The following is a 20,347-nucleotide window of genomic DNA, read 5'->3' as shown; positions in this document are numbered from 1 at the left end:
TATTCTTAATATCTTGCAAGCCTATGAAGGAGTTGCTGTTGCTAGCGTCGCTTGTTTTAGCACTACCAATGACGGCCAACTCTTTCCCTACAGCGCAACGCGTCAACTCGAGATCTTCTAAACCCGAGTCGCGCCATTTCTATTATCTGCGGGAGGGTCGCAGATTCAAACGAGGCTCTCCTTCTGCAGACTATATCCTCTCTTTCCCCCTTGCCAGCTACTTATCCGCCCAGCCGTCCCCGAGTCTCGTCCCCGCACCCACCCAATCCCGCGCATCCTCTAACACCGACGATGGGCTGGGCTATTTCGTAGCTCAGGCTGCAAAAGTCGCTCCCGCCCCCGCCATTACAGAGCTGCGGGCAGTCGTCGACGTCCCCGACAAACAAGCCACATCCCAGAGTCCTTCGCCGACCGACCCATCCCCTACGGACTCCCTTGTAGAGTCTTCTTCTGTTTCAGCACCGCCGGCCAAGTCCAGCGGCGCTGACACCAATTCTCCCTTGTTTACCATCAATGGCCCCCTCGGGGTCCTGATGGTCATCACCCCCTTTATAGTGATAGCAATACTGATGGGGTCTTGCATTGTGTGCCTCGGACACCATTTTCAGAAGCGGAAGCGTCTGGCTAAGGAGATGCAAGAGCGAGAGCAACGATACCAAAGAAGCGATTCAAACTTGCCGCTTGCCACCATAATGAAAGAAAAGGGTGTACGCAAGAGAGAGGACGAGGAGGAAGAGAAGGGGGTGGTGGTGGTGGGATTGGGAGGAGAGGAAGAGTACCCGCAGCAGAAGGAGCGGTGGGAATCAGGAGAGCAAGAGATAGTCGTGAGGGAGAAGAAGGACGAAGAGGGAGCGGGAGAGCCATCAGAGCAAGATTCGAGTACGCTTGACGAACCTGGAGAGGAGACCGCCATGGAAGGGCCAAGTTTTCGCCCGGATACCCCTACCTCACCGACCTCACGGTACTTTACCATGTCCGAACCTCCTCCAGCCATGGAGCACGGGTTATGGAGGGTGAGCTCACTCCGTCTTCCCTCTTTCGCCGCTTCCGAACCTGCACCCATTGCCCGAAGCTCTTCCCCGAGCCTCTCCTTCCCAACCGTCGTATCCCCTCTGTTTACCCGTGAGGTGCTACACCATTTCGATAGCCTGCGCTCCAATCTCGAGAATCCTGTGTCGAGGCGACTCGAGGATTTTGAGAAGGCTCTTCTCGAGCAGCAGATCTTGGACGGAGGCGACTCGACCAATGCCTCAGAAGCGGGCTCAACCCAAATTCTCGAGGAAGTCTCGTCGGAAACCTCGGGAGAGCCCTTGGGTGACGGCTCCCCTTCAAACCTCGAGCTACGCCCGACCTCCGGGCCCCAGGATCACGGCCCTCCAGAGTCGAATTCGGAGATCGCCGACGATATCGGTCGAAAGATGCCCCACCTTACCCACTACCAGGCCCGTTATTCGCACGATGGAAAATCCAGTGCCACCTAATTGTTCGCAGTGATCTATTTCCTCCTTAAATAATCCCATATACACCCATGCATCTATATGTAATCCTCATTTTGTCGAAATATAATCCAATGTTTGCACAAAAGCAGAGAAAGGAAGTTTTTTGAATTCGGGTTTATTCGCCAAACTCAAATGCATAAAGGTAAAGATCAAATGCATACGAGAGATAGGTTTTCAAAATGCATAGCGCAAAGGAATAGTAATGAGGACCGGCTCAATGCTGAAATACGTGGGGGAAATTAAGACTTACAAAGTCCAAGGAACTCAAACAAACGCACAGCGTTTTAAAGATATAAAAGGGGGAGGGGGGCTCAGTAACTATTCCCGACTGATTTTTTTTTCCTTCATCACATTCAACTCTGATCACAAAACTAGTACGAACCCGACCAAAACTAAGAGCGCCATTTTCAGTGCTTCTCCTGGGCTCACTCCAGCCGCAGCGCCATAGGCAGGAGATGAATTGCCGGGAGGCTTGGCTGATGCCGACGCGGCTGGAGCAGAAGCGGAAGCAGGCTTGTTGGCATTAGAAGGGAAAGGTTCATCCGCACGCAAGACAGTGATCTTGGCCTTCATTCCATTGGCGCAATGTTGACCCACCGAGCAGTAGTACCACACCACACCGGGAGTGTCAAATTGCATAGAGAAGGTACCGGTAGAAAGGGATCCCGAGTCAAATTTGCCTCCCACGAATCCATCCGGGAATGGCGAGCAGGGATTGGTAGCGTTAGCGGACCGGGTAACGGTGTGCGGGCCCTTAAGCCATTTCCAAGTGATGGTTTCATTAATGCGAACCGTTGCTTCCGGGGGGTCATAATTCTGGCCCCCAGCACCGACGAGAATTTCAAGGGCGACGGTGAGGGTGGATAGTGCAAAGAGAGCAAGAATGGTGGCGATGGTGTAGGAACGCATGTTTTGCTAGTTGAACGTTTAAGAAGAGTGAATAAAAAACGTCTGAGGATATCAGATGACGGCCGGCGTCAGAAGAGATGGAGTATGGGGAGAGGAGAAAAGAAAAGTTACTGAGAAATAGAGTGGAGATCGAGGAAAAAGTGGGAATCGGTCAGTTTTTATCCTGCTTTTTCGCGTTTGGATTTGTGTCCAATACTTGAAGCCACGGGTGAAAATGTGAAACGGTGCACAGCGATAAACTCCACTCAGATATTAATGTAGAGCGGCGAAAACACCTCATTCGAGGCTGCAATTAGGTTAGGGTTCTCAAGTCATAGGTTAGGTTTCCTTGAATACCGTGAGTCGTAGCAGAGTCACGTAAAGGAGCAAAAAAACGCGTCGATGGTGGGCTCGCGTAATAAACTAGACTCGACACGTCGTTTTCGATACTTTGATAATAATAGTTTTCCTTTTTATCATTCCTCCTTATGCTGTTAGGCTGATGCAACTAGAATTAAATAAAGATGAATCTATTGCAGATAAACGCCCTAAAGCAATCAACCAACAACAGCAACAGGAGGAATCGGTGGATCTCGCCGCGGTTGAACAGGCGAAGCGCCATGTCGAAGGTGGGGGACTTCTCTCTCTGAGCTGCCTGCCCTCGGTTGATCCAACCGTGGTGAGCAGCCCCATCCAGCCGACATCGCCCCCACCCCAGGATCCAGTTCTGATCCCTGAATCACCACAATCATTCGCAAGCCTCGCCTCACCATCCGAGTCATCTCAGATCTACGATGGCTCTTCGCAGACCATCTTGATCCAGCACTCTCCCATTCTTACGGACCACGCCACCATGGATTCAGCATCGATAGCTAGGATTTCTTGTTCTCCTCCCTCCACGATACCCATTCCACCTTCAAATGTAATGCGTAGTTCTTCTTTCATTCCACTGCCGATTTCGCTCCCGAGAAGTAAAACTGCGCCTACTGCGCAAGTTGATCATGCTGAAAGACTCGAACAAGTTGTAAGGATAGCCTCCCAACCTGCCATTACTCTCCCGACCGATTCTTTGCCAACGGACACTGTGGACCAAGTATTTTCACCGCCGGAGGAAATTGGAAACTCAGTGCCGCGCCCCAACTTGAATGTAGTGGAGACGGAACAATTACCCGCTGATCTCGATACCCTTCCGCCTTCATCCCCACCTGAGGCCATCATGGAATACTTTCCTATTCTAAATGCAGGAAATAATGCCCCTGCTGTTGGTCATGTGCTTGACGGGAAGGGAATTGAGGAGGACAATGGAGCGGATATTGCAAACACCCGTGTAGCCGGCCCGATTGATGCGCATACAACCGCAATTCAAGAACCCAAGCGTTCGCTCCGTAAACGTACTCAGCTCCAACTTCATCCATACACTGTCGATAAAGTAAAGTATTACCAACTAATTGGTCGCACGCTCCCTGGCTCCAACTCAGAAGAAGCTTCAGTAGAGTCTCACAAGCGCCGGTATAGAGGCGTGTTTTTTGACCCAGACTATGTGGAGGCAATAGAGGCTGGGGGCACGGAAACAGCTATGCAGTCTAAGAGGAGGAACGCTCGTATCAAAATCAAAAACTCGATCTATTCTGCCACTAGACGATCTCTGCAACGCTCTGACAAAGTTTCTCGGCTGAGACGCCCATTGCCTTATACTTACGGGAGAAATGTTAGGCGCCAGCTCATTCAGCGAGGAAGGGGGGTGGGAAGAACTTCCCGATCAAATGGCTCGGATGCAACCCTAGGAGCCAATGTGTTCCATAGAAAACGCGCGGAGAAGCGAAAGAAGGCAGATGCTCCTCAGAAAGACCATAGGAAGCGTCGGCGGACGCTGGAATCCAACGCTGAGCACAGGGTGGACGAGGAGGGACAGCTTGTAGACAGCGGAGATGACGAGCTCCCAAACATGTCTGAACTGCTTTCTGGAATACCCTCGACTTCTGCTGGGGGAGCCCAATCATATCTTTCCCGTCATCCCACAGAGTATGACAGCGATGGAAATACAAAATCCCAGCCCCATGTGTCCTCCAAAAGCAACCGTTTCCAAAGAAAAGTTCGACGAATTCTGGCCTCGAGTGATCTTGAACCAAGTAGCGATGAGGAGGAGCTTAGTGATGTGCAAGTGAGAGAGGAGGAAAGCGGTGAGTTGGGCGCGAGAGCAGCAAACATTCGCCAGCTGATAAACTCTCACTACCACCAGAGCCATCATAAACGCATCACGGATGTGCGACAGGTAAATAAGAAACGGCTAAAAGGGATACTTCCCTCATCCTTCACCAAAGTATACCAGCGTCAACTCCGCGAAGACGCATTGCGACGCGAGCGTACACGACGAGAGCAACTGGAGTCACGGCGACGGGCCCGATTCCCTTCACAACGACCCTCGCCCCCTGTGGAGTACCCGTCAGCGGGTCCTAATGATCATCCGAACGGAGAGGAACAAAGAGATCCTGTGGACCGGGTCTCGGAAACACCTATGCCCGAAAATATATCAGCTATTTCCCCATATCCCGTATACAAAGATAGACCGTCCAGCCCTCCTCCACTTCCTCCGCCTCTGAATCTCTCTCTGCACCTCGCGGGAGTCAATGATGTCTTTACGGACGAAGAAAATGAAGACAACGGGGAAGAGGAAGACCGCGAAGGCAGTAACGGAGAAATCGATGATGAAGGAGCCTATAACAGCGACCTCGATTGGCGAGCTTGGCCACCCCTAGGGTCTGACCCTAGCTCTCCCGAGTACGCAATAAGCGACCCTGGAGATCTAGCTTATGAGCGCGATCTTATTAACCGCATGATCACCCGACGCCCGGCTTCTCCATCCAGCGTCCAAAGTCGAAAAAGACTTCGACAGACGCGCTTGGGGATCGTGCAACGAGCAAGAAATCGGCTTGGATCAAGTTCAGCTGCGCGGGGTACCCTACGTACCCGGGCATATGGGATTGGATCTCGGAGGTCTGTTGCCAAGTCCAAGCGGACCACCCCAAATACAACTCGCCAACCTCGGCTGAAGCAGTCTAGGCTCTCCTATCCAAAATCCTTCACTCGTCAAGGTAGTGACCCATTCTTCGAGCTTTATCATTTGGTAACTGATGATTTATTGCAAAATTACAGAGGCAACCAATGCAATCGCACGTCTACCCCCTCGTTCGAAACCCTCCGGCGCCACGTCCCGCCCACGTTCTGCAGGTCGAAATTCTTCGCATGCCGGTTCCGCTACTTCCAGACTGCCTTCTGAGAGCAACAGCTCCAATTCACGATGGAAATTTTTGCGCGTGGAGAATGAGAGCCATAGGGCAGTAAACCAATCCGACTGGGTACGCGGTCTGCTCCAGATGATGGGAAGAGAGGCCAGCCATGCACAAGGCCAAACTCGCCTGGCAGTCCATACAGCTTCACACGACGGTGAGATTTCCAAGAGGAGGGGGAATGCAAATGAAAGGGACAGCTCCGCAACCGGGCCCATCCGGGTCCAAGCAGTTGACAACGCCCATGCGGCAGAGGAGAGGAGGCGCGCACACAAGCAGCAGCTTCCACCACGATCGCACAAGTCCTCGAGTGGCACGTCTCGAGAATTTGTGGTCCCTCCAGTATCTGTGGATCGTCGCCGTCTCCAACGCAGGTCTGAGTTAAATGCTCAAGGTGTGCATATAGCATCGTCTCCGGCCCCTGATTTCCATGAGCATATACCAGATCCCCATGAGCAGCGGAATGGTACTTTACACCCTCCTCCCCCAGCGCTCTCTACTAAATCATTCGCTCAAGTTGCCGCAGACCCCGCTCCCATCTCTGCTTCTGCGGCAGATGCGAACGATGATGGGAGCAAAGAGGAGGAGGATTGGTGGCCACCGGATACCACCCCTCTCGTGAATTTTGGGATGGAGCGTTTGCCCTCTGGGTTTTCATTCACCTCGGATACCTACATTGGGCAGGGATCGCTTCGACACCTTCTAGAATTCTCTGCATCTGAGCATCAGGAGCCACCCGATACCACTGCGGCCCAGGAATTCCGTGTCTTTGGCACCCCGATCCAGTTGCAGAACAACACCCGGGAAATCCTCCGTCTGATGCCCCCGCTCTTTTTCCAGCTTGCCACCCGGCTTGGAGAATTGGTCGAAGCAGACATGCAAATCACGGGCCATTCCCACCCGCAGCACGCCGACAATATTACGGCGATCCTGAGTGAGTGCCGGGCCTTTTTCACGTTTGTTTCGACCTGTTTGGCACAAATTGTGCCCACAATGGACGTGCGAGAGCGGACCATTTTTCTCGCCGTCATTGGCACCGAGATCTCGACACTGCTGCAAAAGGTGTCTGCATTCGAAAAGAATCTACCTCAGGAGATCGATGCAGTGCGTAGTGGCCGAGCTTTGCTGATGGTGCGCTGGCACGTGACGGAGTGGGCCTATCGTAGCTATGCCCAAAATAGCATAGGGGGTGAGGGAGAGGGAGGGGGCGTGGAGGGCGAGGGGGAGGCCCTCTCTTTTGAAGCGCAGATCAACGACTTAGTAAAATATCTGATCCGGCTTGGATCGCGCTCGCTGCGCATCACTCTTCTCGGCCGATTCCCCCCGGCGACCACCACCATTCGGGATTCGTTGACTCAGCATGACGCCGTGGCCGGCGTGTGGATCTGCTTGATCAACCTGCTAAACCAACGCAAACTCTCCAAAGGTGGCACTGATGTTGTGTTGCCGCCCGAGATGAAAGATTTCTGGACCGTCTTTAATCGGTGTTTCTTGGAGGCCTTCCCCGCGCCGGGGGAAAATGGAGAGGCTTGGCGCGGGTCTGAGCGAGGTTGGGAATTCCTCTTCTCGTTGCTACCACTTTTCCAGTTTAATCTGGATGGCGTGTCGTTCGCAGAGGCGGCGGTGCCCCCCAACTGGGAATTGATCGAGCAGTTGCTCGCGATGAACCCCCTATTTGCTCGGAACGACTGGCTGGCGCGCTCACCAAGCAAAACTCGCAGACATGTTGCCGCCTTTGATCGCCACGTGCGGGCAGTCTTCATCCGATGCCATGAGTTGCAGACCCGATGGGGCTGGACTCCACACGCCTCTTTGGTGCTGCGTCTGTATCGGTTTTTCGAAAGACGCAAGATGTGCGATCTTGCCACGGAGGAGGAATCGGGCTCGTCCTTTCCGCTCTTCTTCCAGCATTTCAACGGCACCATCCCCCAGACCCTCTCAGAGCGCGACACATGTTTTCACATTTTCCTGAAGTTGATGCACCTGGCCGTCGACCAACAGTGCAAGCAATGCCTCGATGCGGTCTCTCGTGGCGAGTCCGATGCAGACCGGCTCAGGAAGGGCATCCACAAATTTCTCTCGCGCCTAACACCAACCCATGTGATGACGATCAACGAGACTTCAACCGCGGCTGGTGGCAAGAGCCCCAGCACCCTTCACAACACGTCTATTGCCTCTCCCCGGTACACTTCGCTTGCGAACCACTACAACATCTCGCTTCTGACTGCGCACACCGTCCCGCCCGAGATTAAGCCGCGGTCCGTCGTCCAAATGAAGAGCTTCCTTCGCTTCGAAGAGAGCGATGCGGTTGCCCGCCGCATCGCGCTCGAGGCTTTCGCACTGCTGGGAAATGTGCTGCAGTACCATGGGGACGACGTGTCCCCCGTGGTAGCCCACCTGGACGAACAACTTACCTTCTTGTGCGCCGAGTTCGTCCGGGAAGAGATACGGCGGGACATGCCGGTGATTGCGCCCATCTTCTTGCAACGCGACCCGCAGCAACCTCCTCCCCCGAAGCATCAGCAGGCGCCCGTGCAGGTGTTTCGCAACGATGCCGAGCGTGAGGCGTGGCATGAAAAGCAGTCGCAGTTGTTGGAGCTGATCCAGGCATGCTTTGGATATCTGGCCAAGCTGGCGTCCTATAGTTTGCGGATTCCCTCCACCATCTACTTGAGCTTAGGTTTGTGAGGCTCATTTGGCTTGTTTGACGCCCGTGTAACCCGTTGTTAACTTGCCACTTTTATTTTGCTTACCAAAGTCGTGAAAACCATTCTAAACCCAGTCCAGCCGTTCCCCCCGTCGGCCCGATTGTGCGCGATACGCTACTTACGCGGGCTGGTTCGGATCCACAACGCGTCGCTTAAGCAGAACAGTTTGGAGAGTCAGTCTGGCGAATCAAACCGCGATAGGCCCTCCTCGCAATCCGCCGCTTGTGGGGTGCGAGCAAGCCAGCTCGACCCCTCCGAGCACGACGTCGAATACGATGTGGAGTTTGACGACTTTGACTACGATGCGGTTGAGCTTGAGCGGTACGACGGCGGCTATATCGCCCAGCAGGAGCAGAAGAGCGAGGAGGATCGCTTGTTTTCGCGCAATTTGGATGCATGGGTCATTGACCGTCTGAAAGAATTGATCGCCACCAATCATAAGCCCGGCTGGGGCTATGGGGAGCGATATGGACTGACCGACGAGCTGCTCTTGGAAGCGGTGGAGTGCTTGGTCGAATGCACCGCCATCACGGTGGAGCACCGCTTACGGGTAAGTTGGCCGGATTGACACTGGACGAGGCTGATAATAATTTTTGTTTTGTTTATTTTGTTTGTATATTGCTCTATCCATAGAGCTGGGAAGACCTGATGCAGCTGGACGAGAAGAGTTTCAGCGCGTCTGCACCACACCTTCCTTTCGGGGGAACCGTTGCTTCCATTGTGCGGCATGCCGTGGAGCGAAGGCGAAGGGATCAAAATTAATCCTTCAGAGCTTATTGAAGTTTACATATAAATACCGCAAACTTTTTTTTTCATTTTTCATCCTTTGTACATAAGAAATGAACTCTTTTTTTTTTCCCTGTAGATTTATCGTTTTTACATAATATATTTTCCTATATTATCTTATCATGACCAGCATCCGACCACTCATTGCATGGGATCGTAATCCGGACTTCCGATGGCATCAAAGAGATAAAAGATCGCGGAAATTTTAGCGTTGCATCGTTACCATCCCATTGTACCCCGAATCAGGCCTTGGCGGTTGAATCTGGCAGGTGTCCATGTGAGAGCCGAGTCTATTCTCCCCAAGGTGAACAAATCGAGAGGCAACCCTAGGTGAGAGGAGGGGGGATAAACTCGATGGGATCAGAACGGAAATAAAACAAACAAACGGAAAAAAAAATACAAAGTCGGACGAGCACATGCTGTTGGGAGGCGTGGCTATGCTCTGTTGGCTCCGAAGGGAAAGGGGGACGTGGTGCTTGGATCGCATCGCATGCTTTTCTCGACCAGAGCTAGTACACTAAAATAAAGCCTAAGGTAAAAATAAACAAAGGTGGAATAGAGCACTACCTTTTGGCTTTGGCTCATCCTTGGAATCCAAATTTAAATTCACCCGACACCGCTCAACCTCCTTTTCTCTCGCTAGTGGTAGGGCCGTCCCCTTTCTAACTTTATAAGCCACCCGAGGACTTTCCCACGAGTTACTTTTGTGGGGCTCGTTAAACTCCATTTTTTGTCTAACATTGTCATGTAATTCTTTTACTCGGTGCCTTACGCCCAACCACCATCGTTATCCTGCATTCCCATCCTCCCCCAATCCCCCCCCCCACAGGCATCCCCGCCCCCCTTCCACACACCCCCACCATCATAAGCGCCCTTGAGAATCTATCCCGCCGTCATGGAGCATGACGAGGCTATGATGCAGCAATTCCTGTCACAAATGAAGGCCCTCTCCCCCGGGCAGCCACCAGAGACTGCCGCAGCCGCGGCAGCCGCAATGGCACCCGATGGGGGCCTGCGAGAAATGCACTACTATTCACTTGCCACCCACCTGCACACTCCAACAACCCCCGAGTTTCCCACGACCGCGCCCGCCAATCCTGCCCCGCGTGCCATTTCTATACCCGCGCGGCGCAACCGCCCCGCCAATGCCGTGCTAGAGTTTCCCTCCCAAAGCCACTCCCTGCCGGTTGAGCTGCTGCATTCCTTCGAGAGCGGCAGCCTATACTGTGCCGGGGACGACTCATTTCCGGAGAGCCCCTTCTCGCCGGAGCCACCGATCCTAGAGGACATCAAGGAGAATGGGGGAGAGGAGAAGAAGCCGGGCGAGGTGCAGGAAGACAAGAAGCTGGACGAAGAGGAGCTCCTACGACAGTGAGTCACCGCATTGACTTAATCTTTATGGTTGGTGGTTGGCTGGTACTGACCTCTGTGTTTCCGAGTATAGAAAACAGCTGCTGTACGAGCGCCGACGCCGCCGCCGCGAATCGCATAATGCTGTCGAGCGCCGGCGGCGCGACCACATCAACGAGAAAATCCAAGAGCTCTCGTCGCTACTTCCGGATTGGCTGGTCGAAACCGCTCGCCCCAACAAGGGCATCATTCTGCGAAAGAGCGTGGACTACATCCGCGTGCTCCAGCAGCAGATTCACGAGCAGGCCACGCGCAGCGTGGAGCTAGAGGCCCGGTTAAAGCGATACGTCCACGGCGAGCTCGCCGGTCGGCCCGCAGGCCACTTTGGCGGGGGAAACTTTGCGAGAAGTAGTTATGGAGAAAGCGCAACCGATTTTCGTGGATTTCCGTTTGATATGCAACAGTTGCATCCGTGATAGAAAGTGTATGTCCTTTAGAAACATCAATTCCCTCCCCCCTCCCCTCCCCTCCTCTCCCCTTTCCTCCCCATCCCCATTCTGTAATCTTAATACCTGCGTTTCTTTGTTTCTTTTTCTTTTCTTATAAAATGCCACCCACCAACCAACAGTGATTCCATACCAATGATTTGGCTTACCTCGATAATCATCAATTTGTCTTTGGATAATTTTGTAATAGATGTCTCATGCCTATCGTTTCCAGTGTATTTTATGACTACTATTATTCTATAGAAGTATTTGCGGATAAAATAAATGAACCGAAGACCCCCTTGTCGCGAAGAAGGGCCTAAAGGTTTAAACACAGTAGGGTGGCGCCAAGGAAGGGACGTTCAAGATTCTCCACCACGTACAGAAAAGGTGGTTTATTAAGATTCACTAAGTAATGTACACAGAATGCTGGAAGGAAGGGGGGGTGGGGGGGAGGAAAATTACATTACACTTCACGAAGGGGAGGCAGCCTGATCGCCTTGCTTCTTGGAGCGCACATCATTTCGGATTGGAATCTTGAGCCCCTGCCGAGCAAAGGCCTTGGAGAGCTCGGTCGACTCCGTCATCCCGGGGAACTTCTTGGCGCTGTAGACCGTGAAAATGTCGGAGAATGCCTGCGCAATGATGGCTGCGTTGCCATCGGTCAGCGTTTCCTCACTAGATTATAGGCACAAAAAAAAAGAGAGAGAATTGATGTGAGTATTCCGGTTGAGACCCAATTGCCCCCCCTTCCGTCTCCAAAACACATACTCGCCCAGCTTCATCAGGCTGAACTTCAGCTTGTAGCGCCCGTCCGTGCGAATAGATAAATCAGGAAATACAAAATAACATCCCTGCTCACCCTCGGGATTGCGTAGCAGGCTCGGAGATGCAACCAGGGAGCCCATCAGGACACGCGTGCAGCGGGGCGGATCATAAATTATGTTGCGCTCCTCGCGCCCATCCTCGGACCAAAGGGTGACATGCAGAACAAAGAATGGATTTTGAAGGGTGCTAGATCGCAAAAGCAACAATAGGATGCAGGGGTTGGAGGACGACTGAAAAACAACAACAAAGGCGTCAATGGGGTACTCACTCTAGATCTATATTGCCGTTCTCATCGCGCACAATCAGTTGCACAATAGGAGGGGGATCGATGGGGCGACGATCTTTCTCGCCGAAACCACACATGCGAGCCCTCTGGGGTTGCTGGCACACGATAAGCTCGTATGTGCTAATAGCAAAAGAAAAGGGAGTCGAAACATTACTACTTGCTTCAACTTTCTGGCAGTGAATTTTGGGAATGTCAACGATACCGCTTCGAATCAAAGTTTGGTGCGGCTCCCCCCGTCTGCTGTCTTGGAGCATGCCCATTATCCTCCAGTCGAGCTCGCTTGGGCAGTGAGGCATCGAGGGCAGAGGGAGAAGAGTGTGCATATCCGGCGGGCATTCCGGAAAGGCTATGGGGAGAGGCATGGAGTGGAGGGGGAGGAGGAGGATTACCATGGGATGTCATTGTGCCGGGGGAGGTGTGCGGGAGCAGTACAGAAGGAGGGGGCAGGGTGACGGATTGGGGGAGCTTGCCGCCTTGCGGGGGCTGCTGCTGCTGCGAATGCTGATGATGTGGGTCGAGAGAAGCGTGATCCATTCTTTTCTCTATAGACTGTTACTGTTTCTCAGAGAAAACTGGAGAGAGTTTTAATGGTCGGCTTGCTCGGGGTGAAATGTAAAAAAATGAAAAATTGCTCTGAATCCACGAAATCATGGAGTTTGAATTCGTTCGGAGTGGTCCAGATCACATCAACACATCAAATGTAATTCTCTCCTCGGCCCCCTCCTCTCCCCCTGGTGGCCTCGGCCGGGAAAGGGATGCGGTGGCTTGAAGCCCATCAATGAGGCGGCCTTCTCCGCAAATCTCTTGGTGGGTGAGTGGCTACGCCGTCCAGTATGACAGCCCGGCGAGATACTCGACATGCAAGTGGGCAGCAATGCACGTCACATGGGATGCTGCTTTCCTAGGTAGATCGGAGGATCTCAGTCGAACGCGCCCGCACTGCACCCAACTTTGCTGGGCCACCACCGCCCAAGATGGTCGCCTCTATCCACACCGCTTTAAATGAAGCTTGCTCTCGGTAGAGAACACCAGAGTAGCGCAGCACGCCAATTGACTAGTGTATCGTGTATCCATCTGACCCGCACCATTTACAGTTCCCCAGAGGGCCGCCGCTGCCTGGTGCTTAGGTGCTTGAATATTGGGATTGTGTCTCAGTGCGCTGAGAATCGGAGGAATATCGTCCCCAAAATTCCCACCAAAAGACACGTTAGCTAATATTTGTACTTGTCAAGTCTCGATAATCGACCCACAAGGCCCATACGTTATGTCAATAAAATAAATACTTATGCGGTTAGCACGGAAACTCTGCTCGGCGGAATTTGAGCTGGAAATGGTCGCGCCCTTGACTGCTAGGTTTGTGTTTGTTTCTTAGAAAAAAAAATCGCCAAACTTTGACGGAAACGATATACGCGTATTGAATATTGACTGGATTTATGTGATCCAGTTCAGATAAACGGCTGGATAAGCTTGTCTAATGCATCCCCTCCCCTCCTCTCGCCACCCTTCAGACACCGATAAAGAATATTGTGGCTATGGGCCAAATGGGAATGCTTGCGGCTGCCTGCAAATGGCGGCCCAGAGATAGAGCGAAAATCGGACCTTAGGAAAAACCAACTGTACTGCTCTAGGGAGCGATTCACGTGAGATTAACAAAAATTCAAGGGAAATCGAAACTATACGCTGCCTAGATCACAACGATGATTCCAGTAGACAAATTCCACCCGTTGTATATTCCTTCTATCCTCCTCTCGATCCTTATCCTACTCTGCGTTGTCCTTCGCTGCATCCCCTTTTTGTCACGTAATTTCATCAAGTACGGCAAACTCTTGGATGGACCCAATCGCGAGGCAGCATGGTGGCTCCGTCCTTTAATGGTGCCGAAGCGTTGGTTCAACCACTTCTACCTGTATGCATTTCTGCTCGCAGTCTATGTGGACATCGAGCTTCTCTGGGCTCTACGCCGCGATCTTTCCGGACCCATGCTGCAGGAGCTTAGGAAATGGGATGCCATCGCATTTGCTTACAAGCAGCCGGCTAACGAATGCATTTTGGCGATTTTGATCGTCCTGGCGCAAGTCACGAGACGCCTGTACGAAACCTACTTCGTACAGCAGCATTCCAACGCGCTTATGAACATCGCTCATTACGCAGTGGGCTTCACATTCTACACGGGGGTGGTTTTTGGGGCGTGGGTGGAGGGGGCCGCGAATCTGGGCATTTGGTCTAAAGGTAACGCCCCCTGGGCTTGCGGCTTTTTGTGGTGGGCATCTTATATTCTAAGCGTGTAAGTGGTTGGACATCATAGACTTCTCTCAGGTGAACATTTTGGGCGATGGCTGGCTTATCTCTCGGCCTCGACACGTTGTCGCCCTACTCCTCTACGGGTATGCGGCCTATCATCAGTATCGGTGCCATCGTATACTTGCTTCGCTTCGCCAGAAGAAACCCAGTCCGCAGGGAGCTTCCACCCAGCAAGAAAGATATGTCATCCCCCGCGGAGACTGGTTTGAATTCATCACCGTGCCGCACTACTTCGCTGAGATTCTGGTGTACTTTTCGCTGGTGGTGCTGACCGGCGGCAAGATCCTCTCTCTGTGGCTCTGCCTTCTCTTCACGGTATCGGATCTGTCTCTGGTGGGCTACGAAACGGCGCAGTGGTACCAAGAGCGGTTCGGGGCGGAGAAAATGAAGAGAACGTTCCCGAAGGGACGATGGGTCATCATTCCCGGCTTATTTTGATAGGGCCTGTGGGAGAAATGAAAAATTAATCTTAGATTCATTCGTTCTGTACCCTTTGGCTTTTCTTTGCAAACTGGGATGACCTATTTCTATTCTAAAACACGCGCGCCCATTTTACTTCTAAAAATATACTGTGATTACCGCTTCAACCGAATTGCTCTAAGTCATTGACAAAACCGCGTCGGGCTAACCTTCAAATCGCCAGGTTTGATATTAAAAACTACCTCGAAATGGGGTCTGCCTTGTCGCTTTTGGTGGTTGGTTGGTTCGAGTTGCCGGGATGATTTTCCTACAAGTCCATCCCAATATCAAGCGAGATTATTATTATTGTTTGTTCCACTGTGCCTATCATCTATTCAATTTATTTATGGGGGGAGAGGTTTATTTGAGTATCTATTAAAAAAGATAGCAAACAGCAAAAAAAAAAAATAATGAATCGGTTGTGGAATATATAAACTAAAGGAAAAAAAAAAGATAGAATATGATCATGAAATAAACAACCAAGAAAATTTTTTCATCTCTCTCTTTTACTTTTCCATGAATCGTTTTGGATTTATAAGCTTGCCTTTGCCTTCAACTCCTTCTCAAATACGGCCCGCATTTCTTCGGCCGCCTGGCGGAGGGCGCTGTGCATTTGCGCATTGGGCATGGTCTTTAGGCTCGCCACGTTGAAATGCAGCGAGTCGTTCTTGATCATATAGGCAATTCCGAACCCATCGGGCACTACCTCACCCCAGCCGTAGCCCTCGAAGTGCTCCGAAGAAAGCTGTGATGTCGACAGGAACCAGTGTGACGAATACGAGTAGGCAGGGTCCACAAAGATGGACGGCTTGGGCTCCTCGGGACGGAGCAGCATACGAAGGCCAAAGAGGTGGCGGTCGACACCGTGACCTTCGACACAGTCGGCCATATACTTGACATGCGAATTGATCGCGCGGCGTCCCAGCTCCGCCTTGACCTCAGGCTAGCGAGAAAAGCGAGCACAAAAATAAAAGGGTGAGTCCATCATCTCGCACGCAATCACCCCGGAGGGAAGGGAGGACCTACCGTGATGTTCTTGTCGGCCATGGCCTGGACCCACTTGACCGAGTCCGTCGACACGGTGCGGCATGTCTCGGTGCGGCCATGCTGATACTTGCGAGTCTGAGCGCTCTCGTAGGTTGGCCGACTAACCCCATTGACCTTATAGTAAGCAAGCTGAATGATCATCTGGACATACGCGTCGGGGCTCAATCGGAATTTCTTGATCAGGTTTTTCCCGTAGCCCTCGTAGGCGAGCACGCGTAAGTCGTGTTTATCAATGAGGCTCTCGAAGTCGACAGAGGCGCGGTCAATCTCTCGAAGAACGTTCGAATTGATGCCAAACTCCAGTTGGGTCGGTGCCGGAAGGGAGGATCGCACGGAGGGAGAACCATGATCAATCTTGTTCTTTGCGAGGCCCTCGCAGATATAGTCGTTCAAGCGAGCAACGGGAGTGCCATCCATGCAAGAGTGCTAATGTTCAGAGACGGAGTTTATGTTGAGTAAGCAAATGTTGGGGTTTCTATCCAGGGGGAGAGCTATAAAAAAGTCATTTACCTCGCCTATGAACCCAGCTTTTCCGTTATCAAAAATAATGAATTGCAATGATTTATCAAAGAAGCGATTGCGTCCATCGCCGTGCCAGCAGGCTCTGCTTATCTGTTGGCATATTTGAAGCATAAGTGGACGGATGGAAGTGGGGGTAAAGCTATTGAAATACCTCATCTCGGGTGGTGGGCCTTGAATCGTCAAGGCATACGGCAAAGATCGAGCCTTCGATCTTCTTCAACAGTTCCTTATTTTGCGGGGAGGCATTGATGAGCAGCTCACGGCTCTATGTAGGTGTCGAGTTCATAGTTGAACCTTGGTTGTGATTATGAAAAGAAAATAAAAAAATTGCTTACGTCGGCCCAGTTATCACGGTTATCAGCGGTGAGAATACCAATGGGCGTGCCTTTATCGTTTCCGGCACTGTTTATTATATGCTCGAATTGCCTGTTGCGTCAAGCAGCGATGGAGATTAATAATCCATTCAGTTAAGAATAGTAAAGTGCAAACGTACTTTTGCAGCTCAGCGGTGGAGAGTTGCTTGCCGTCGTGCACAACATCAACCACATAGAATTTGTTGTTACGAATGACAACAATGTGATTATTAATGGTGGGATCATAAGTGGCCTCATAGTCGGAAGGCTTCTTTGGGATGCGGCATGCATTAAACATCCATTTGTACGAATCCATACAAAGCGGCTGCTTCTTAGCATATTCGGGTTCCAAAGTTTGCCTGGTTACAAAAAACGGGTCAGAACCGACACATCCATGCGCAAATGAGATGACATCATCGACTTACGAGAGCACCTGGCGACGGAAATCCAGCGCAGCGGTCACGATCCCAGCAGCGCGTGCAGCGGGAGCTTGTCTAACTGGATCATCTTTATAAGCAAAGAAGTAGCTCACATATACCACCACGGGATCGCGATATCCAAAGTAAGCCACTTCGTTCCACCAATCCTCAAGCCAATTCACCACATTGGGATCGTTGGCCTTTGCAAGGAGCCTGCGCTGTAGCTCCTCGCCAATGCCACCCTGACGCTGGAATTCCTCCACCGCAGCACGAGTTTTGGCGTAGTCCTCGTCGCTTAGTAGGGGACGCACGGTCTGAAGGTACTTCTGACATGTGTCGGCTAGAGCGGGGACCGGAAGCCGAGGGAGATTCTTCTGGAAACGGAGCATAGGGCCCACAGTGGGGTCTGCCATGATGGGCGTCTCAGCCGCCGCATTGGCAGCAGAGTAATTCCGGTAGAGACCGGCAGTGAGTTTCTGTTAGAAATGCGAATTAATGAGCGATCAATGCGATTAGTGAACACAAAAAAAAAAACGGCTCTAGGAACCTACCCTGGTCCCTCTCGCTGACCATGCGGGCGGGTGGATGCTCTTAGAGACAGATAATCGAAGGGAGGCCATAGGGAATGAAAAGGAGATTAGAGGTGTATTTATTGACTTCTAGTGTTTCGTGGAGCTAGGAGTATGGAAAAGAGCCAGGAGGAAGTTTGAGCGAGTTAAGCAGATTGTTGGTTACAAAATAAAACCAGGAGTAGGCTTTGCCACGTGATTTTAGGGGCATGATTTGATAAATTCGACTTTGATTTTGAATTATATAAGTCGGGCGATAGTTTTTCACTCCTCTCCAGGGAAAGATATCCCGATAGTGTGAAAAATGGGTTTCGGTATTAGAGATTAGAATTGGGAATAGTGCCACATGCTTTTAAATCTTTAACTCCCCAACCGCCCTCACCAGCGAATCCTCTGCATGCTCTCCACCCTCTCTCTCCAGCCGCCCTGTGACGATCCGGTCTGCAAAAGGGGTCATTCCGGCCGCAAGCGCTGAGCCCTTTCTGCTCGGGTTCGGCGTCATGGCCGCTCGCGACCTCGGGTTGTTGGCGCTCGATGTGCGATACTCTTCGGAGAGCAGGCGCATCACCTCCGCATGCGTTTTGCCGGGATTTTCTTGCTTGATGCGGCGCAGGTGGTCCTTCATGTACTGCTGGAAAGCGTTGGGCTGCCGCGCCTTGTAGGGGGTGCCGTCCTTCTTCAGGCGCTCCATGAATCGCAATTTCCTGAATATCACAATGGCTCGTTATTCTCATATGAAAACGAATGTGAAAGAAAATGGCTTTTTTTTCTTTCTCTTTCCATACCCGTGACAGACCCCACACCCGTGCATGCTGGTATCGATTGATTTGGAGTGTCTTCCATATATCTTGCCACAGCTCACGCACTCCCACCGATACTTATAATCAATGTCGTAATTATGGCAAGTGTTGATTTCTAAATTTGGGTATGCGGTCATAACTCGTGTTGCCCTGAATGTAAAGAAATCAAGATGGATTAGTTTTGGGGTTCGAGATAAGCTGGTTAGATAAACGTTTGCCCCTCCCCCCATACCAATATTTGAACACAGGACCGTGCGGCGGCTTGCTAACGCCATTCACGATCCACGCTGCCACATGGCATAACTCGTGGGCCAGAGTCGTCCTAAGCTTGGCTGAGAAAATCTTTGCGTTATTATTGTCCGGTAGGGTGTGGCTAGCTAAAGAGCTCTTACCCTCATCGTCGACCACTTTGGAGCTCAACTCTATTCTCGCCGAATGCTTCCACGAATCTCTCTTGTACTCCCTATTCATGTTGAACTTAAGTTCAATTTCTTTGGGGGCCTAATTGTAGGTTTATGAATGCACCTCTTAAGGAAAGCCCTTCCGGCTGTGGTATTTAGCCCAGCGCTCCAGCCTATCTCTAGATCCTCGGGCAATTTGTCCGAAAACACTTCTTCATTCAACTCTCTGAAAAAATCCCGAGCCATTTGCTCTCGTTTATTTCGGAAAGCCCTTTTGGCAGCCGGGGTCTTGGAAGGAGTAACCAGAAGCTTGGATTGAATATCTCGAAAGGGAGTGCGGGGGGTTCGAGCCACGGGTGACTTATCCGGGACAGTGAAGGGATCGTCACTGTCGTCATCGGTAGAGGGGGTGGATGGGGAAGCTTTTGGAGAATTGGAGGACTTTTCAGTAGGTGAGAGCGAGAACACATTCTTCGAGAGGCCGTCGTCGCTGCGGGGAGAATTTCTATTAATATAACATGCTTCCTAGTAAAATAATTCGTGGTCACTTGTACTTACAACACCAAGAATCCAGCACCGTCAGTGGACTCGGGGCTATCATCGGTGTCTTTGCCCTGGGGTTTTTCATTTAACAACCGTTCCGTCAGAGACAATTTTGGTTGTGCTTTTTTGAATAAAAAGGCGATATCAATTTGGATATAGTTGAAGAATTGAGTACTATATTCATCTCTACCTACCGTCCAATTCAGTAGTGTTCTCGTCATTTTCGTTTTCATCCTCCGAGTCGCTCTCAATAATAAGCCTATGCCTCCTGATACGAACAGAGCGTCCACTTGGTGTGAATGCCTGCTGTCTGTTGGGCTCATATGGATCTCTTGAGTCTTCCTCTCTACGAGCGACTTTATTCTCGCTATGGATTTTGGCTGGTTTAGAGGACTCGGTATCTTTGGAAGGAGGCTCATTTAGGTTTAGACGTTGGAGAAGGGCATCCAGATCGGGGAGGTCATCGGATTCCTTGGATATAGTGGCTTTAATGGAGACGCGCTCTACAAAATATTGTAATTAGTTATCGTTGAAAAGGAAACAAGGTGAAAACGCGTAAAAATCCCTTGAACCCAATTTCATGGAAAGGAATATACCTTGACGAAGAGTCGTTATTCTTTGCATAATTTCACCACGTCTTTCGTCGTTTACTATAGGGTAGGAATATGGAATAGAATTATTTTGTATCAAGTACGCGTTTATGGAACAAATATGTGCAAAGAATTTAACGCGACACATTAATGAATCGCGCAGATTCGGGACTGCTTTGTTTAATTTTTGGCCACTGGCTCTCTCACTTTTTGTCATTCCAAAATC

The 20,347-nt window shown here is 51.2% G+C and overlaps 10 protein-coding genes across 10 annotated transcripts; 5 read left to right on the top strand and 5 right to left on the bottom strand.

The window, feature by feature from the left end:
* Nucleotides 1–23: 23 nt before the first annotated feature.
* Nucleotides 24–1,481, top strand: VTP21DRAFT_10098 (uncharacterized protein; the record flags this gene model as incomplete). Its single annotated transcript, XM_069389396.1, has 1 exon — nucleotides 24–1,481. The coding sequence occupies one exon, from the start codon at nucleotides 24–26 to the stop codon at nucleotides 1,479–1,481; it is 1,458 nt and encodes a 485-aa protein (XP_069253824.1).
* A 381-nt stretch (nucleotides 1,482–1,862) lies between these two features.
* On the bottom strand, nucleotides 1,863–2,408 carry VTP21DRAFT_10097 (uncharacterized protein; the record flags this gene model as incomplete). Its single annotated transcript, XM_069389395.1, has 1 exon — nucleotides 1,863–2,408. The coding sequence occupies one exon, from the start codon at nucleotides 2,406–2,408 to the stop codon at nucleotides 1,863–1,865; it is 546 nt and encodes a 181-aa protein (XP_069253823.1).
* A 481-nt stretch (nucleotides 2,409–2,889) lies between these two features.
* Nucleotides 2,890–9,144, top strand: VTP21DRAFT_10096 (uncharacterized protein; the record flags this gene model as incomplete). The annotated part of the gene is made up of 4 exons (XM_069389394.1): nucleotides 2,890–5,479; nucleotides 5,541–8,354; nucleotides 8,433–8,932; nucleotides 9,016–9,144. The coding sequence occupies 4 exons, from the start codon at nucleotides 2,890–2,892 to the stop codon at nucleotides 9,142–9,144; spliced, it is 6,033 nt and encodes a 2,010-aa protein (XP_069253822.1).
* Nucleotides 9,145–9,309: 165 nt separating this feature from the next.
* VTP21DRAFT_10095 (uncharacterized protein) lies at nucleotides 9,310–9,753 on the bottom strand (the record flags this gene model as incomplete). Its single annotated transcript, XM_069389393.1, has 4 exons — nucleotides 9,310–9,334; nucleotides 9,392–9,494; nucleotides 9,569–9,677; nucleotides 9,736–9,753. 4 exons carry the CDS (start codon nucleotides 9,751–9,753, stop codon nucleotides 9,310–9,312), a joined length of 255 nt encoding a protein of 84 aa, XP_069253821.1.
* A 310-nt stretch (nucleotides 9,754–10,063) lies between these two features.
* On the top strand, nucleotides 10,064–10,994 carry VTP21DRAFT_10094 (uncharacterized protein; the record flags this gene model as incomplete). Its single annotated transcript, XM_069389392.1, has 2 exons — nucleotides 10,064–10,539; nucleotides 10,613–10,994. 2 exons carry the CDS (start codon nucleotides 10,064–10,066, stop codon nucleotides 10,992–10,994), a joined length of 858 nt encoding a protein of 285 aa, XP_069253820.1.
* A 482-nt stretch (nucleotides 10,995–11,476) lies between these two features.
* VTP21DRAFT_10093 (uncharacterized protein) lies at nucleotides 11,477–12,651 on the bottom strand (the record flags this gene model as incomplete). The annotated part of the gene is made up of 4 exons (XM_069389391.1): nucleotides 11,477–11,681; nucleotides 11,775–12,017; nucleotides 12,100–12,237; nucleotides 12,320–12,651. 4 exons carry the CDS (start codon nucleotides 12,649–12,651, stop codon nucleotides 11,477–11,479), a joined length of 918 nt encoding a protein of 305 aa, XP_069253819.1.
* Nucleotides 12,652–12,766: 115 nt separating this feature from the next.
* Nucleotides 12,767–13,332, top strand: VTP21DRAFT_10092 (uncharacterized protein; the record flags this gene model as incomplete). Its single annotated transcript, XM_069389390.1, has 4 exons — nucleotides 12,767–12,817; nucleotides 12,889–12,948; nucleotides 13,023–13,135; nucleotides 13,212–13,332. The coding sequence occupies 4 exons, from the start codon at nucleotides 12,767–12,769 to the stop codon at nucleotides 13,330–13,332; spliced, it is 345 nt and encodes a 114-aa protein (XP_069253818.1).
* A 482-nt stretch (nucleotides 13,333–13,814) lies between these two features.
* VTP21DRAFT_10091 (uncharacterized protein) lies at nucleotides 13,815–14,856 on the top strand (the record flags this gene model as incomplete). Its single annotated transcript, XM_069389389.1, has 2 exons — nucleotides 13,815–14,346; nucleotides 14,423–14,856. 2 exons carry the CDS (start codon nucleotides 13,815–13,817, stop codon nucleotides 14,854–14,856), a joined length of 966 nt encoding a protein of 321 aa, XP_069253817.1.
* Nucleotides 14,857–15,409: 553 nt separating this feature from the next.
* Nucleotides 15,410–17,838, bottom strand: VTP21DRAFT_10090 (uncharacterized protein; the record flags this gene model as incomplete). The annotated part of the gene is made up of 8 exons (XM_069389388.1): nucleotides 15,410–15,820; nucleotides 15,904–16,350; nucleotides 16,435–16,536; nucleotides 16,598–16,711; nucleotides 16,782–16,872; nucleotides 16,940–17,158; nucleotides 17,225–17,694; nucleotides 17,770–17,838. 8 exons carry the CDS (start codon nucleotides 17,836–17,838, stop codon nucleotides 15,410–15,412), a joined length of 1,923 nt encoding a protein of 640 aa, XP_069253816.1.
* Nucleotides 17,839–18,139: 301 nt separating this feature from the next.
* VTP21DRAFT_10089 (uncharacterized protein) lies at nucleotides 18,140–20,155 on the bottom strand (the record flags this gene model as incomplete). The annotated part of the gene is made up of 8 exons (XM_069389386.1): nucleotides 18,140–18,491; nucleotides 18,573–18,737; nucleotides 18,820–18,919; nucleotides 18,980–19,050; nucleotides 19,113–19,478; nucleotides 19,547–19,652; nucleotides 19,726–20,034; nucleotides 20,128–20,155. 8 exons carry the CDS (start codon nucleotides 20,153–20,155, stop codon nucleotides 18,140–18,142), a joined length of 1,497 nt encoding a protein of 498 aa, XP_069253815.1.
* Between the last annotated feature and the right edge of the window lie 192 nt (nucleotides 20,156–20,347).

The sequence above is a fragment of the Calcarisporiella thermophila genome (genome assembly GCF_041956535.1).
Source record: "Calcarisporiella thermophila strain CBS 279.70 unplaced genomic scaffold VTP21scaffold_6, whole genome shotgun sequence".
In the NCBI taxonomy this organism is placed as follows: Eukaryota; Fungi; Calcarisporiellomycota; class Calcarisporiellomycetes; order Calcarisporiellales; family Calcarisporiellaceae; genus Calcarisporiella; species Calcarisporiella thermophila.
The sequence above is the reverse complement of the archived record's forward strand: the minus strand, read 5'-3'. Positions and strand labels throughout refer to the sequence as shown.